The sequence below is a fragment of the Python bivittatus genome, unplaced genomic scaffold, assembly GCF_059951505.1.
Source record: "Python bivittatus isolate LINGU-HERP-01145 unplaced genomic scaffold, Pbiv_v1 ctg000610_np1212, whole genome shotgun sequence".
Classification (NCBI taxonomy): Eukaryota; Metazoa; Chordata; class Lepidosauria; order Squamata; family Pythonidae; genus Python; species Python bivittatus.
The window spans coordinates 8,837,801-8,849,856 of NW_028277088.1; the positions used below are offsets into that span (position 1 = coordinate 8,837,801).

Below are 12,056 nucleotides of genomic sequence, written 5' to 3' on the forward strand. Positions count from 1 at the left end.
ATGTACAAATTGGTGACCACAAAGAGGTGGCAAAGTGTGGTTCCAATGGCATGTCTTGCTTACCACAATCAGGTGCAGAAGGACACAATTTTGGTTTCTTCTTGATCTTCACAGCTTATAATTTAGTTTGCTCCATTAGCTGCCAATAAGCTTACCAATAATCTTCTGGGTGCAAGTTAAGGTGCTGATTGTTACCTATAAATCCCTTCATGGCATAGGGCCTGGTTATTTAAAGGACTGTCTGACTTTCATGGCTTCTGTCCAGCCTGTACAATTGGGCAGAGTTGAATTGCTCCAAGTCCCATCCATTAAGCAGTACCACCTGCTAGGACCCAAGAAATGTGTCTTCTCTGTTGCAACACCTGCCCTCTGAAACACCATCCCCCTAAGATAGATCTGGCCCCCATCCTGGTTGTGTTTTAAAGATTCTTGAAAACCTGGCTTTTTCCCCAGGCTTTGGGTTAGAAAGGGTGATAGGTCCTGTGTGTTTTGCTGTTTTTTAGTAGTTGTCTTTTCGGAAGGAAGGAAGGAAGGAAGGAAGGAAGGAAGGAAGGAAGGAAGGAAGGAAGGAAGGAAGGAAGGAAGGAAGGAAGGAAGGAAGGAAGGAAGGAAGGAAGGAAGGAAGGAAGGAAGGAAGGAAATTTCTAATGGTACTGCTTACTGCTACAGTTGCAGAAGAATTGAGGGAACAGTGGCAGCTATGCCCGTGAGCAAGCATTGTATTAGTGTGCTTTCCATTAAAACTCCTCAGGTTTGGAATGTTCCCAAATGAGACTCCAAAAAGAGGTAGCACCCAGGTATACATTGCACAAAGTCTGCAGGGAACCACAATTTACAAACTGTAATGACTAGGTCTATACATGGGGTTTAGCCAAAACCAAATAAGCCACTTGACTGGATAAGTCAATGTGTGAAGTCAGTCAGTGCATCCACCCAAAGTAGTCTGAGTATCTAGTAGAAACATGAACATCAAATGCCAATTGTTAAGTTACAGGGAAATTGATAACAAATGTTATCTCTACTCTATACTTTAGATCTCTTTAACTAACTAGGTTTACAAAACTCTAGTTTATCACCTTGTTCTCTACAAAGTTCAGAATCAACATTACTGAGATTATAAGAATGAGGTAGTGTCACCGGTATTCTGAAAATACCGAGTTTAACCACTCAGTTTTGGTTTTTTTTATTGTAAGAAGGATGTGGAAATTCTGAACCAGTGTTTGGGGTTGGGTAAGGGTGAAATCTGAAATTTAATGCAGGCAACATATGAGTATTGTTATGTAGGGAATTAGTTCTGGATGAACCATGCAATTAGCAGAAGTTGCATAATATGGTAGCTAGCAGATTTTATCAGTTAGTTTGCCAATGCTGTTCTATCCAGAAAAGATTAATTTGGTCTCAGTTATTCATGCCCTAATTATATCCAAACTAGATGAATGCACTACGACTGCCTTTAAAATGATCCAGAGTTTACAAATGGTGTAAAACCTGGCTGCTAGGATACTGGTAGAAACAAGACAGTGAAAGTAGTATTTCTATAGATCTTAAAAAAATTATATCGATTACCTGTGGATTCCTCAGCTCAATTTGAAATGCTAGCAGAAAACTTTAAAGGGCTGGGGTATGTTAAAGCTTGATTTTGAAGTCTATGCATGTAGCATCCAGCATATTATTTTTTGGCCCATTGTTAGCAAAGAGCCAATTGTGTCACATTAAGGTTTATCTGTGGATCTGTGTGTGTAAGAAATTATCTTTTTAAATGCTATTTGTTAAGTCTGAAAAGCATTTAAAAATTGACACATACAATCAGTTTCTCCTGTGATGGCTATGTTTTCAATCCTATTTATTTTACTTGTTAATTAGAATGTTGCAGTTTTATATTGTTATAATCATTTCTTTTATTTCTAATTAAAGTAATTTAGCTGTAGCAAAAACAGCAGCTCTCTGTAAAAGAGACTGTATCATCATATTTTGAGCAAGCTTGAAGTCTGTAGATATTAAAAAAAACCAACAACTTTATCATAAATAAATCTCTAAGAAATTGGGAAAAATAAAAAACAGTCGATAAGGACTGAAAAGAATGCTGACTTTGAAAAGGGGGGAAAAACCTGTCAAAAGGGTGGGAAGGTAAATGGAAAGAGATAAAGAATGGAGACACACATAATAGATAGATAAATTACTGGATAGGTTCACACTGAGAAGCTATTTTAATATTTTATTTCCAGGGACAGCATGGCAATTCCTATAGAAATGAAAGAAAAATGCACCAGAATATATACCCAGATATATTCATTCCAATTCAAAAATGAAAAGGGGAAGGGATCAAAACAGCCTGCCGAGGCCCCAAGCAACCACTAAATGGTACCTGACTGCTGAAGAAAAAAACTGAAAATGGTGATGATGGAATAGATATGAGATAGATATTCCTGTGATAGGAATGAAAACTGAATAAATAGCATAATACATTTATGTATTCTGGTTTCACCTGTATGTTTACTACTATGTTTCCTTTTACCTAAGCCACTTTGGAAAAGTAGTTTAATAAGTAAAGTAAAAATCAATACATACTCTTGTATGTAGTAAAAAAAAAAAAAAAAGTGCACAAAACACAATATGCCTTCATCCGATAAATACAGAAAAGAGGAAACAATTCATTTGATTTACCGAGTTGCAATATATGATATAAGAATGATATTGGACATGCAAATAAATACAGATGATAATTTATTTCCTGTTTATCTTTCTGCTTGTCTGCCCCAGACTATTGACTGTGATATTAGGGGCTGAAAGAAACCAAGGCTAGATGATCTCCCAAAACATCTTGCACTCTTTCTTCTTTTGGGTCTTCTTCACTGAGCTACATAAGACTTCACTGAAATAAAAATCTACTAGATTCAATACACACAGAGGCATAGCTCAAACCATGTTTCTACTGCAACTGTCAGGGATTTTAAAAATATGTATATGTAGTATATGTGTGTGTGTGCATAAAATTATATATCTGAAACAAAAGAATCACTTCCAAATCATCATCTCTATGATATGGAAGACTTCAATTTCAAATATTCCAACCCTTCTCTAAAATCAATTACGACATTACAGAACTAGTGCATCAACACAGAAATCTCCATTCCTCAGAATTCTTCCTACCCTTCATATGTTACACAGTCAACCTACAACTGGATCTATCTAGGATTTCTGATTAGATAACCTCCATGCTGTTAAAATGATAAAAGTATCAGATGATGAACAGGTCATTTCCTAAAGAAGTACATAGGCAAATCCCATTTTTCTGATGGAAAACCAAAGAGCTGCAAAAAACAGAAGCACCTTGCTTTCCCATGCTGCTTTTCCTTTGTCTGAGGAAAGGAACAAAGACTTTTATCTCTACCTCACAGTCTGCTGGAATGGAGGCAAGAACTCTATGCAGATATACAAAACCTAGGCTAGTATGGGTTTGCAAATATTAATGTTTGAATCAAGTTGGTGGCAGTGTGTGCATACGTGCCAGAGATTTAAAATGCACCAATATGCATAACAGAGAAAAATCTCTGGCTATTACATACTGCAGGCAATCTGGCTGTCCTCAAACCAAGAGAGAAAATGGTTAAATGCTGGAATTATGACTACTGGATAAAATACAGTTGGTCCTCGCTTAATGACCTTAATTGGGACTGGAATTTCTGTTGCTAAGCAAAGCAGTAGTTAGGCACAACATCATGTGCCTGCGCTGCTTAGTGATGGCAATTCTGGTAGTCCTGGTTGCAGTTGTTAGGCGAGGACTGCACCGTTGTTAGGTGAGGACCTCACACTTCTCCTGCCCCGCATGAACTGCTGGTTCCAATCCTGCTGCCTCCTCCTCAGCCAAGCCCAGCAAGCTCCCTTTGGCAGACGAGGCTCCACTTCAACTCCCCCCACCAGCCTATATCCTCCCCATCTCTGCCCTTTTGGCTGCTTTGCAGTGCTGCCGCCTATCCCTGCCACACCCCCTGCCAACCTTCACCATCTTCTTCCCGCTGCTGGCCTGAGATTCAGGTGCTGGGCAAGGGCGCAGTCATGCAATGCATGCGGCAGGGTGGTGGAGCCTCATCGGGGAGCTTGCTGGGCTTGGCTGGGGTGGAGGCAGCGGAATGGAGCTGGTGGAGGTTCCCCAGGCAAAGGTGGTGGCCGTCAGCACTGTGCACGGGCTTGCAGTCATAAATGCGGGCTGGTTGCCAAATTTTGATCACATGACTGCAGGGGTCATAACTTCAAATAGTCGCCAAATGAATGGTCATTAAGCGAGGACTACCTGTAGCATCTACTTAACTTTCCTCTTCACATATTTTTCTGGTATTCTGGAAAAATAAATGATCTCCTTAAACATTGTTATTATTGTGTCTAATAAGAACAGGTATTTTGCCTGCCTTTCATCTTTCAAAGATCTATATAGAGGACACAATTTTTTCCTGAATATTTATTTAAATTTAGTGATCTTATTTGTTTCATTCTCCCTCTCTCTCTCTCATACACGCACATCCTTCCAGTTAGCATTCCTGAAATATATTACCATTTCAGCAGTCCTTTTCTGAACCCTAACAACTTAATGCAAAACACATGTTTTTTGACAACCTAAAAAAACACAGTTCACTCAGCTGAACTGATACCATCGTAATGCTAAATTCATCAGAAAATGTATGAATATGTAAAGTTTCCAATTCCAGATCAGCTGCATGTTGATTGCACGTTAATACCATAAAGACTTTTAAGCATATTTTATATATGTATTTCTTAACAAAATTTCTATATCTCAACATAAAGAAGAATCTCAACATAAAAGTAGCAACCCAATATACATGAATGAACAATAAAACAACCAACAGATATTTATTTATTTATTTATTTATTAATTAAACTTATCCCCACCCATCTCCCCCCAATGGGGGACTCTGGGTGACTTACAACATATTAAAACAATAAATAAATATACAGTTAAAATTTAGAGGACACATTTACAAAGAATAAAAGGAAAAGTTTTTACTCTCTTTTGGCCCACTCTTACTGCAAAAATAAAGTATTTCTTTAAAACATAGCAGCAATGTTTTTGTTTTCTGCTTCTCTTTGCAGGATTCTTGTCAGATAGACTTGGTGGGCCTCCCAGATGCATAGTTTCTAGCTTGTGGAAAATGTAATCAAGGCATTGTCTCACTAAGATAAGATGGTTCCTTACTAGGCATCAAAACCAACAAGGTGTACTTAAAAAGGAAACTTTCCTAAAAGCCTAAAATGAGTGGGCCAAGTATTTCTAGGGGCAGGATATAAAGCGTCAAGCCACTACAGAGAAGACCCATCTTCTGGACCACATCTCAATTCTTTCACACATCCTTAGGGACCAGGAGGGAGTTGACTCTTTTTAATCTGGTTGGACAAGTAGATTAATACAGGAGAAAGCGTATCTCAGATAATCCGGTCTGGAGCCATATAGGGCCTTAAAGGTGACAACCAACACCTTGAATTGCATGCAGAAGCTGATTGTAACCAATGTAGCTCCAAAAGCAGTGGGGCCAGCTGAGTATATTGAGATATATCTATCACTGTCCAGGCCACTGCATTTTGCACCAGCTGTAGCTTTTGGATGTTCTTCAAGGGCAATCCCATGTACAGTGTGTTACAATAGATCACACAGTTGTGACTAGGGCATACGCGAATGAGAGTAAAGCATCCTGATCCAGGAAAGGTTGCAACTGATACACAAGATGTACCTATGCAAAAGGTCTTCTAGCCACAGCTACCACTTGCTCTTCAAGCAGGAGCTTTGAGTGTAAGAGAACTCCCAAATTGCAGACTGCCTCTGAGTAGGGGAGTACAGAGCAATTCAGGGTCAAAGATGGAATTTCCCTAGAATCTTTGGGCCACAAACCAAGAGCTACTTCATCTTGAGGGATTCATTTGAAGTCTGTTCCTCCCCATCCAGACTCTGACAACCTCCAAGCACTGGGTCAGCACTTGTAAAACATCACCTATTTGATCCAGGGATGAGATGTAAAATTGGGTATCATCAGTATATTGATGATACCAAATCCCATGTGGGCAAATGATCTCCCCTGGAGATTTCATATAGATATTAAAAACTGTAGGAGTAGAGAGAAGAGAGATCCCTGAATCACTCCACAAAGCGGAGGTGGAACTGACTCTTCAGGAAGGAGGAGAATCACTGCAAAATAGTGCTCCCCCAATCCTTTAGAGATGGTCCAAAAGGATACCATGGTTGATGGTATCAAAAGCCGTTGAGCAATCAATGAGGACCGCAGGGTGTTTATCCCCCTGAGCCTGGTCTCTCTGAATGTGAAACCAATACAGTTTCTATGTTGCTTCCTGGCCTGAACTATGATTGACAAAGGTCCAGATAACCCACTTCCTCTGAGGTCCTTTGCAGTTGTGCACCCACCATTTTCTCCACAACCTTTCCATCAAAAGGAAGGTTGCGGACAGGTCTATAACTGTCAAAGCCAGTTGTATCGATCAAAGGCTTCAAGATTGGGGTGCACTATCACCTCCTTCAGAGGCAACAGAAACAACCTTTCACTTAAAAAAAGCATTGATTACTGCTCAGATTCAACCATCTGCATTGTTAACCAGTCATGAGGGACAGGGATCCAATTGCAAAATGGTGGAACTAACATTGCAGACGGCCCTATCAACTTCCTCAGGATTCACAGACTTAATATGATACCAGATAGCTTTACAAGACAAGGCTCGAGTCATCTCCATTCACGCTGCCCAGCTGGACAAAAGCTCATGTTGGATTTGAGCAGTTTTGCCTATCAAATGCTGTGAAAATTCTTCACAGCTTTCTTGCAGACATTTTTGGCAAATATCCTTCCCTAAAAGTGAACGAGTCACGTTAAAAGAGGCTGCTGGATAGCACTTAGCTGACACAATAAGGGCAGCAAAATATTCCTTTTTTGCAACTCAAATCACCACTGCGTAGATTGAAGATTCAACTTGTAAAGAGTCCAGTCAGACTCAAGACATGTCTTCCTACAGCAGTGGACTAGGCATCTCTCCTACTGCTTCATCAGTAAACCAAGTGGGTGTAGTCTGAACTACAAACAGGGAGATGCCACTCCAGAGCAACCCAGTCCAGTGCCCCAGACAGCCCTTTATTCCATTGAACAACCCAAGTCTCAGTCGAGCTGTCTACCAGTTCCTCAGAAAACTCCCCAAGAGACCTCTGAAAACCAACAGGATCTATGTGGCACCTGAAGCAGATTGATATATCCTTTCTTTACTGCAGAAGAGGGATCACACTGCAGAACTTCATAGCAATCAGAGAGTGAGCTTTCTATAACAAGGGGCAAAGTTCAATGCCTTCCAACTTCAAATCAGCTGCGTATGCCCTGAGTCGAAAGACAAGTCTAGCATCCATGTGTCAAACCCTCAATAGGTTGGATCAGGTCCATGGTTGACATGGCAGCCATGAAATCCTGGCCTGCTCCAGACCTCTTGCTGAGGGAGGGTAAGTTGAAATCCCACAACACTATCAGCTCAGGGAACTTCACCACCACCTCAGCAATCAGGTTGAGCAGCCCTGGAAAAGGCATGGCTTCTTTAAGGAGCAGCCAGCAAATACAAAAAGGGTATCCACACCACATCTGAAGCATCCTTGCCTGTTTCGATCTGAATACTGCATACTTCTTAAACAAAAATTGTGGAAATTATTTAACTAGAAAAGTCGATACTTGGTTTAGTTCCTTTTAAATCAAATTTATAATTAAAAAATTGACAGGTTTAATAGAACAGTTACTTATTTAAAAAAGACAACAAATTTCTTGGGATGCAAGAGGATCTGAGGTGTTATATGGATATACAACAGATTCTTTATAAGAGTTTCCATTGGCCAAGATTCTTTCATAATTTATAGAGAGAATTTTTTTTTTTCATAGCAAAAAATATTTGAAAGTATTTCACAGGTTCTAGCATTCATTCAACTACACAAATAGTTACGTTTAGGCTATCAATGGGACTTAAACCTGGTACCCTATCATATTTCAAAATGTCACTATGTACAAATCATATTTCATCTATTTGATTCTTTTCCCTAAGAATGCTAATATTTCTGACAGACTATACTGAAACTGACTCATTGCAATCCTTAATTTTACATTTTTAAAAAATGAATTCTTTTTTCCAGCCCTGCTTCAAAGCATGCACAGAACATTTTTATTAGCCAGTTATCCCTACATATATCCATGATTGGAACTAGACATCATTGTCCCATGAGAAAGGGCAGTTCCCTGTTCAATGATAAGCCACAGGCTGCAGCTGCATGGATTCATGTTTATGAACACATTTAATAAAAAGAAAAAAAAACTTGCTAATAAAGAAATGTAAAAGTTAAAATGATGGAAGCAATAACAGAAAACATTTTTTAGAAGTTTAATCCTGGAAGTTCAAATTCATTTTTCAAGTTTTATCTACTTCAATAAGAACCAGACTTTATTACAGTTCAGAGATCCCATAACACACACAATATAAATTAAATTAATATTACTTTAAACACCAACAGAACAACAAGAAGCAAAACCAGAATAAATATGCCAAGGAAGTATTTTTAATAAGCAGAACTTGTTGCTTTAAAAATCTAGATTTGCTCTTTTTATGTATTGCTATTGTTCAAATAAATCCAAATAAAAGGTGAAGCTTTAATGCTGCTTCAGTGCCTTACCAGTATCATGTGACCAGTGGAGATGTCCATATTAGATTGGACTGGTTCTTCACACCAGGATGAAGTGCTACTTCGAGTAGAAGGACTTGGAATAGGTCCATCACTAAACTGTGAAGATATGCTATTAATGCGAGAAGCATGTAGAGGCTCTGAACGATCTGAGGTTTTCACCGCCATACGCTGACGGCATAATTCCTAAGAGACAGAAAATGTCACAGGATTAAAATCTAGTACTGAAGGAATCATCTGTGAAAACATGGATTGAACATATTTTTGCTCTAACCTACATACAGACTGAACTCTGTTCTGAAGTTGGAATGTACAACTGTGTACCAAACAGTAGAAAAACACTAATATTTCCATGTATCTGTGAGCAGGACTGCAGCCAGTATTATAACTACATTTCCATAGTTAATATTATCTTTGCCAATTCTTTAAAAATACAAGATTTGAAAAATATACAAATTAAAGGCTAAAATATGACCACTGCAACACTAATTCCAATAGAGCAACTCTGAAATAAATTGTTATAGAGTGTCCATTATATTCATCAAAATATATTAAACACATTTTCTGCTCCATTTCAATTTAACATGATACACATTATGGGTTGGAGAATTCAAATAACTTATTTAATGCTACTCTGAATCATAGTAATTATATTACACATATTTTGTGAGTATCAAGAATTAGGAAAGGTATATGATTTTACCAAGTAGTTACAGTAATGATAGACTGCATTTAATAAAATCAAAATTAGCCAGAATCTATATAGATTCTAAAATATAGATTAACTCTGATTTATGAAAATAATTAGAGCAATTATGTTACACTTCAATATTTACCTGAACAAGTACTGCTTAGAACTAATAAATAACAGATATAACTAGCACAAGAATTTTTTTTTTTAAGTATCTATACCATTTCTAGAACTAAGTTTCTACTAAGTCAATAATCTTTGAAATAATTTGATCAGTGCTTCAATGGATGACCCTTAAAGCTGCTAAATTATCCAAACACAGATAAATAAAATGGAAAAACAAATCATTGTGTCCATTCTGAAACTTTCCCACCTTGACTTTTCAATATATGTTTACATAAATGGCATGTACAATGTGATGAAATGTAAATTTCTTGGATTTTTATGAGTACAAATGAGACAATGAAAGGGCATTTTATAATATTTTAGAATCAATATTTTATTTTTATGTATTGATTTATTCATTTATTTTATATCTCACCACAATCCAATATGGCTTTCAATGGTCCATTATACAGCTCTCATTCCCATTTTCTTTCCCATCTATTTCACATCAAAATACAAAACTAGAGTGAATTTTGACACTTACATTACTTTGGGATATCTGGATTGCAAAAATTATAGTTTTTAGGGGAGTAACATTATCTCTTCTCCTTTTTATAAAATATATTGTATCTGTATGTAATATGTCCATGAATACATGCATACGATTTATTATGATAAAAATGGTTTATAGTGGTAGATTTCTAATTAGCACTTAACTTAATCAGCTCATTTCATCTATCCCATCCATTATAAACAAATCTATTTTTTGTATGTAAAATGCTGTGTTAGCTCCACAAAAACCAGCTTAGTGCTAATTTACTGTCTGGTACTTTGTTTTTTAATTATTAGGGTGTCAGACTGTGAGTTCAAGTCTTCATTCAGTCATGGAACCCACTGGGCGACTTCACACCAATCATTTTCTCTGACCCTAATCTATCTCAGAGGGATATTTCTATGAGGATTAAATGAGGAACGTACAGTACCCACGAGAGGAATGTACCCACATACAGTACATTGCCTTGTATTCCTTAGGTGAAAAACAGAATGCAGAAGTAATAAATACTGATAGCAAAGATAACTCTGACTGCCTACCACAAAGAGCATCATCTACAAACTTCTGCCCTCTGGAACGAGACTCCCCCTGAGGTCCAGGTGGCCCCCAGCTTCCTGGGTTTTGGAGGGTCTTGAAGACCTAGCTCTTCACTCAGGCCTTTGACAAGGGTAATTGCAGCCCCCTTCTGGGTAGTGTAGGTTTGCTTCTTGTTGCTGTCCAGTTTTTGCCATCTTTTGCTCCTTGTATTTACTATTGCATTGTTTTATTGTTTTCTGTGTTTTTATTTGCAAATTTTACTGTTGCTGGGAGTCAAGTTGTGTTTAATCTATCAATCTTGGAGGAATCTTATATTTTATAATTTATTTTATAATTTTGTAAAGTACAAAATTATTTAGGGAAAAAACCTGAAATAGTAAAAAAGGATAACTGAGCTGTCACAACAGAGAAGCAAGTAATTTGAGAAGACCCTTCTGAACAAATTTTAAGACATGAATAGACTTATATTGAGAGATAATTTATTTTCTTTAAAATATATCATCAATTATGCTTAAAACACTGTTGATGTTCACTCAAACCACTGTGTGGGTCACACGTATAGCTTTATAACAATGAAAATATTAAGATCTTCTCTGCCACTAAATAAACTGATAGAATAAGGAAATATTGGTGTAGTCTGCACTTCACATGAAGCTATTGTTTAATGATGGTTTGTTGTATTATCAAGCACTAGCTGAGTTGTAGAAATTACAAACCATCAGACACAAACAGGGATGTCTGCCAGGTGGGGTCAACAGCATCAGATGGTAGACCTGACCAAGCAATCTAAGCCCCACCCCCTTTTTAACATGTCACATGCATCACATGCACATAAAAAGGGGCAATCATTGTTGTCACACATGTTACTTAGATGCTGTTGTCCATTCTCATTGCTGCCTGCTAAGCTAAAACCAAATAAAATATTAAGGCCTAGCAGGTTGAATAATCCAGCTAATTACGTTTAGTGATCTAAACGCAATTTATTTCAGTCAGAGCATATAAATATTTATACTGTGGTGTGTAGGTATACGCCAAAGAGTGCAATGCTTCTAACTAATCCACCCATGTTCTAAACTATGTTGAAACTGTTGCCTGTCTAGGCCTAGGCCAGAGACTGCTCTCAACTGGCAATTGAAAGTAGATATTAATATATTATTTGACAGTTTAATTACTGTATTAGCAATCAGTGCCATATGTTCCTATAGTCCTGATTATGAAACAAATGGGTAAAACTGTATGTGCTGTTGTGAGAGGCACAAGCAATTGAACAGACTGAAGTATAACTTAATTTTTTACAGGAGATAGAACTTCTTATACAACATCACTGGAAATGAGAATTTTTCATATCGCTCACTTATCGAACAGAGCTATAATTTAACAAGAACTAAACTGATGTGCACTAACTGTTCAATTAGCAAGCATTTATTCACAAAATATCTGTTTTTACAGTTCAT

General features: G+C 37.5%; 1 protein-coding gene across 1 annotated transcript in view; it reads right to left on the reverse strand.

Annotated features, from left to right (window-relative positions):
• The window catches only part of LOC103067064 (protein tyrosine phosphatase receptor type N2), a 137,779-nt gene that overhangs the window by 85,480 nt on the left and 40,243 nt on the right, over positions 1 to 12,056 (reverse strand). The window contains exon 4 of the mRNA XM_088150523.1: positions 8,708 to 8,902. Coding sequence (XP_088006649.1) covers positions 8,708 to 8,902 — 195 coding nt within the window. The remainder of the gene's footprint in view (positions 1 to 8,707; positions 8,903 to 12,056) is intronic.